This window comes from Opisthorchis viverrini (genome assembly GCF_000715545.1).
Source record: "Opisthorchis viverrini unplaced genomic scaffold opera_v5_21, whole genome shotgun sequence".
In the NCBI taxonomy this organism is placed as follows: domain Eukaryota; kingdom Metazoa; phylum Platyhelminthes; class Trematoda; order Opisthorchiida; family Opisthorchiidae; genus Opisthorchis; species Opisthorchis viverrini.
In genome coordinates, this window is record NW_008751677.1 from 1,572,772 (window position 1) to 1,578,987 (window position 6,216).

General features: G+C 45.8%; 1 protein-coding gene across 1 annotated transcript in view; it reads right to left on the reverse strand.

Annotated features, from left to right (window-relative positions):
* Nucleotides 1-5,934: 5,934 nt before the first annotated feature.
* The window catches only part of T265_01898 (hypothetical protein), a gene marked incomplete at both ends in the record, with an annotated part of 26,818 nt that continues 26,536 nt past the window's right edge, over nt 5,935-6,216 (reverse strand). Inside the window, one exon of the mRNA XM_009166024.1 lies at nt 5,935-6,124. Within this exon, the coding sequence (XP_009164288.1) occupies nt 5,999-6,124 (126 nt within the window). The remainder of the gene's footprint in view (nt 6,125-6,216) is intronic.

Here is a 6,216-nt window from a genome sequence, read left to right on the forward strand (position 1 = left end):
GGCGTTGTTCTAGCACCTGACGCAGTGTGAAGATTTGGTCAACACAACCCCTACCAGGCCGGAATCCCGCTTGCTGCTCTCGCGTAGATTACTTCAGTAGATCCATTCATCCGGTCCCCGAGGACCGCCTGTGAGCGCCAGTGGTAGGTAGCATGTTTTCGCTTACCCGCTCTTCTGTACACTGGAAGTAACGCGACCCGGCTGTTGACACCACGTGACGGGTGATGTGGCATGAGAGTTGTGTGTATCACGGTGCCCAGACCTAAACGGGAGGACGATTAGGGTCCTGAACCAAAGCCTTTGGCTCAAAAGCCTGATCACAAGGCAGCGGTGTCCGGAAATGGGAGTGCTTTTCAGTATTTACGGAACAAGCCTCCACACATGTTCCAACGTGCAAAATGGAGGGCCAGGGTCAGACGTCTAACTATTGACCAATCTGGTATGTGAAACTGGGTGCGTCACGGACACCTCCCCGTATGGCTCAAAACGTAACAGAGGTGCACAAACAGTCACCATGGTAAGGTCCTGTCTCTTTGTGACAGAGTCAGGTAAGTCGGGGTGAACCAAATACTCGTTGAAAATAATGAATCCTAATCCGCGGTCCATTCTGCGGATGAAAAATGAAGTCGATTCACCTGATTGAGAAGTTTTGAATGTTTATCTATCGTTTTGGGCTCGTACTCATCAATTCACTTATTTGCTTACAGGTGCGGGAGGAGTACTTCCGGCGTCTCAGTGAGAGCACTAGCCAACGAGTCACCTATTGGAGCATCGGACAATTGGTTCTGCTTGGCGTCATAGGTTTTTGGCAGATGCGACATCTGCGTTCCTTCTTCCAGGCAAAGAAGCTCGTATAGATAGAACCAAGAACTTCATTTGTGATATGACACTGGTTTGGATCCTTGTTCCATTGAATTACCGATGTTTTTCCTGGTTTGAAAGGTTTGTTCATTACTCGAGTTTTATTGAGAATCGGCATTGTACCTAACTTACGTGACCTCCGACACGTATCGCTTTGTGCAAAACTAGGCTTGTATCAGGTCTACTTTTTGTCTTTTTCCCCCTATGTTCCTGCAGTTCAGCAACTTGCCAGGTTTCAGTCTGTAATTTCAGCCTTGTGGTGCATTCTTCTGTGTTCTCTGTATTTGTACAACTCTTTTTCAGAACTTAATTGTGGTGTAGTTCTGCCCATTAGTGGCGTAGTCCTGGGTACCTTAGGTCAGATTGGTCTGTTCGTGACGAGTACCTATGACTACAAACCTTAAAAATCGGATGTTGTTACATCCGTACCATAATGGACGATGCGATCAAAAGCACTTCGGTCCACATCTACAGTTGCGCCGGTCTGACGCCTATTTACTGTGTGCAACGGGCGCGCGAGCGAAAACATGTTACTGCTGACGATTTCCGTGTTGCACTTTCGCATATTTCATCCCATTCCCCTTGGCACTTACCCCACAGGATCAAATATTCATTGATGTACATCACCTTATTGATGCTATCTGCATTGCCAACCCCAGGCGCCGAAATTACTCGTCAAAACCAGGTTCATTCAGCTGTACTTAATGTCTGCACTCTGAAGTAAGCGACCTGAGTTGACGGTGCATCTCCCGAATAGCGTGCAACCGAAGGTGGAGGATGCTCACGAGAAGAGCGAGAGATTTCTCGATTCCAAAAGTCAGGGAATTCTTCAGCAGAGCTGCTTCCCAGAAGGATGTAACCTACTAGGTATGGTAGGAAACTTTGCTACGCAATTGTGAATTGGATTGGGTTCGTCTGTTCGGGTAGCTGATTAACAGTCATACGATTGGTCTTGATAGTTGCCTTTTTTAGTGTCGCACGCTCTCGTCAACGCTTGAATCCGTGCATCACAACACTAGATGTGTAGAGGTATCCTGATCGTGTGGTAGTTGCTGAAAAATGTCGACCACTTGCGTATATCTGTCGGACCGAGATGACTCAGTGGTTAGAACGCGAATTTAGTGACCGGAAGGTCCGTGGTTCGAACCCGACCTATACCTCTCAACTTCCCTTGTCTAGGATTAGGCAACCTGGCAGTATCCAAGCCCTCGTGCTTCTTTTGGTAGGCATGACAGCTAGGCACCGGAAGGGTGTTACAGCTGAACGGTCTGTCGGACTCACTGAAGGTATTCGTTATCGCATGACATTTTGCTCTTCCGTTACGTTAGAAATGTTGAGAGCGTCGGTGACATTTCTTTTCACGTTAATACTAGTCCATTTCCCCACTGACTCTCGGGGCGTCGCGCAACACAATGGAGCGCACTCACTTTCGATCACCTTAAAGTGATTGGCATGGCTCAGAGAAAAAACCGCTTCTTTCTTTTTGAACAAAGAGGTCCTCAGAATAGCCTGGTGAAAAAAGAATGGACTCTCAGCTGCTTTGTTGGTCGAGGCGTGTGGTTAGAGCGCGAATTTACTGAACTGAGGGTCCGTGGTTCACACTCGACCTCTGCATCTCGACTTCCCCTGTCTAGGCTTGGGCGACCTGATAGTATCTCAGCCCTCGTGCTTCCTTGGGGTGTCATGACATCTTCCTAGGATAGTGGTCGCTGTGATAGCAAAACTCAGGAGTGCCATTATTGCAAACAAAAAGCATGTATTTCGGAAACAGAACCCGCCGTTTTCCAGCACAAGAAAGAACTGACCAAACAGTAGCATCAGTGTGGGTCGGATCACGTGTATAAGCTCAAGCCGATCGTCTCAAATAGTTTTAACTCATTTGTCCACCGGACATCTTGCCCTAAAGATTATCCAACAAGCCTCGTTGAATGCCGATAGTGATTCCGTTGACATCCAGTTTTCTTCATAGTAAATTTAGACTTCACTTATTCCTCTATTGTAAATGTGGGACTAAAGGCACGTGCTCCTCCGAGAGGGTATGTTTCCTAAAAGAACACCATTTCACTTGTTTTCGGGATTACGTGTCCATTACATATATGTATGGCAGACTTCTGCTATGAACTGCATTTGCCCATCACCAGTGATTAAACCCCTGCGTATCTGAGAATTGGACAGTTACTAGCATACTGCTATATGGTGGCCCGGGTCTGCTGTTCGTCAAATAGACCATACAGAGCAGAGCTTTGATGGCGCATAGTTCCAGAACATGCGTCGTTCTACGTATTCGTTGAAGTTAACAGTATATCACCCGGAGCGCATGGTCTTTTCCAATCACAGCCATCTTAGGCCTCTGCGCATACCTTGTTTATTTCACTGTTGATTGGTGCAACAGACTTCCACAGGAGCGACTCCTAATCAGCGATGTTTTCACGACTAGACTGGGCATTATTATACTGATGAATCTCATGAAAACCACTTGGATGATTGCATTCAAAATTAGGTGCTTTTTATACCGCTTTTCATTTTCACGGAAGTAGTGGGAAAAACATACGAGGTGATCCATTTTCCACGATGCATCGAATTTTGAAGGTCATGCACTGCGACCGGAATCTCCGTCGTTATCTGATTCGACGTTAAGCCAGTCTTTTGAGGACAGTGTGCGCTACCGTTGAAATGGGCGAGAGGAATATTCCATTCAATGAAAGACTAGACCTGAGAACATGCAATCTCCGCTGGAGTTCTAGGGAATTTCCCAAGTATTGAGGGGACATCTCACACAGCCCACGATTTTTTCAGCGAGGAGCGATTTTAACTGCAATGGTGTGTAGGAAGCTACTTCAAGAGTTACGTTTCAGGAGTCTGGTATCAAATTCGAATCAAATTAGTTTAGTGTGCAAGCTCCAATGGCTTACACCTGTCCAAAACTTGCTTGAGCTGGTTGAACAGATACTATCGTTGTTACTCGCTTAATCTCATGCTTAACCTCGTATTGCAAAAGATGATATCCATTCACAGATCGTCCTTCATTTTGTTACCCCTGTGATCCGTCTACGCGGATACCAGTAACGTTACAGTTAACCATGGGGAACATTCACGCGTCATTTTTTTGGTTTTGAGATATGGTACGTCGATGAAAATACTGGCGCACAAACGTGAGGAGCGAGCAGAGAGGGGGAAAGGTAGAAAATTACCTGAAGGAATATTGTTCTTAGGCAAAATGGTCTCTTTTTGTCCTTTGCGTTCAGCCCCGGCTAACTTATTCGAGTTTGGTTTCTGCTTGCATCGTCCCACATTCTGTTCTGCCTGTCTAACCAGACTTGAGAAGTATTTTGCTTTGTCATTCCGCTGCCTTAAACGTCACGGTGTTCCCCGTGCATTTCTTTCCCACTTACCTCATTCCTCGGCACCTCACAGCTTGCGACCGTTGTTCGCCTGATATCCTATCCGACAAAAATCCCACCCTGGATTCTGACCTGTCGACGCCCACTACAAGCTGTAGCACTATTCTACAAGAGCTGCCATTTATCTCGAAACACTTTTCTGACATTCAGTGGCCTGGTTAAACACAGTTCCATTCTGTCCACTTTCCAGACGCTCCCGTTATTGTAACTTCATGTTTATGCCACTAATGTATGTTACATACTACTAGTTGTCTGAATTTATATCTCCTAAATTTGGTGAACATTCTAGGTGCCCTGTACTTCCATACCTTCGGTTGTGTTAGGGTGTACAGTGAACTGTCCAAACGCTTGCACACGACTATTTGAGTTCGTCAGAGTTGTTCTCTCTCTTTTCGTTTAGCTTTCTCATCGATGTTTTCGTGGATTGCGCACTCCAGAAAGTCGTGAATCTAAGTATCGAGCTCATTACTGGAGAGATTAATGAACTTGTATTATGCTGACGACATCTCTGGTCATTTGACGCTTATGTACCCGTACAAACGGGATGTTGATCCCATGTTTTGACACGTGTGTCGCACATTCAAGGTGCAGTCTTACTTCCAAATTTTCCACCCCAGTTGTGACTATGAAACTTCACAACGATTAGCTTTCCCATCTTATCAGCTACGTTAGTTGTGATTGCAGTATAACAGCTGAAATCAATACACGGATAATCAAGACGGGGACAGTGACCTCTAGTCCGTCTCGTCTGTGGATTCCGAAACGAATTTCACGTGAGCTGAAGGCAACAATAAAAGCTTTGTGGTTGTGAGGCTTGGCCCTTCCCATCCAATGATTGATCAACGGTATCTCCACAGTATATCAAAGATTAGCCCCCTGCAGCGAGTGTCCAACGAAGTGGCGCGCAAGCGGTTATTTGATAACGAATCAGAATCGTTGGGACAGGATGTTAAACTTATCAGGTTAAGGTAGCTTGGATGTGCTCAGGACATTTCCAACCACATCTACCCAAAAAAAAACGTTGTTTCCTGTTCCAAACGATTGTTGACGAAAGCTTCGAGGGACGGTCCGTGAAATGAAAGTAGCTGAATCCGAGTGAGTGCCATGGGACCTTCGAGCCTTCCTGGCTACGGTCCACGTTGTGGACATGTTGCTGGAGACCCCATAGTACATGGTATTTTTAAGCGATTGCGATGGTGCGCATGCTGTCGGATTGACTAGAGTACGCCCTTCGTTGTGCGCCAGGAATGTGTTGGGTGGGGTTGACGAAGTACGCTGTGTTTGTCCCGCGGATGGAGCCCAATTTGGACAGGATGCCCAAATGTACTTGGTTTATTGTTGTCCAAAAGTGCGAACACTTTCATTTTGCACATTTTCTCTAGGGATATGCTACTTCTCTGCACTAAGTCCTTTCCGCTTTATACTAGGACTTTATTAATGATTGTATGACGGTTAAGCTTCAGTATATACTACAAGTGGATTGCTGTCATCGATGGCAACAGTTCATAGTTGTGGGTGGGATATTCGGCGGTTATTCTGCAGAGGTAAACATTCGATTACAAATTAATATGATATGAACCGGGGGGAACCCAATTAAGCCTAAGGATACCCTTCTGTTTCAAAGAAAAGGAACGCTGATAACAGAAAATCTATTTATTGTTTTGTATTTACTCAGCTCAAGAGGTGATGCAACGAATTCAGGTGTGATTACAAATCACCAATATTTCTGCTCGCGTTCAGTTCCCACCTGTTGGGACACACCCCATGGGGTTACAGAAAAATCGGCGACGCCTGGCTGCGTAACGGGTCTCGGATTGTTGGCTGTTTGCGCCACGCCACCATCTGGGTTTCGAGGAAATATCCTGTATATGTGGAAGAAAACATTTATTGTCAGTTTGCGGTCTCGGATAGATAAACAAAATGAATGACTTGCCCTGACTACTTTCCGATGGAT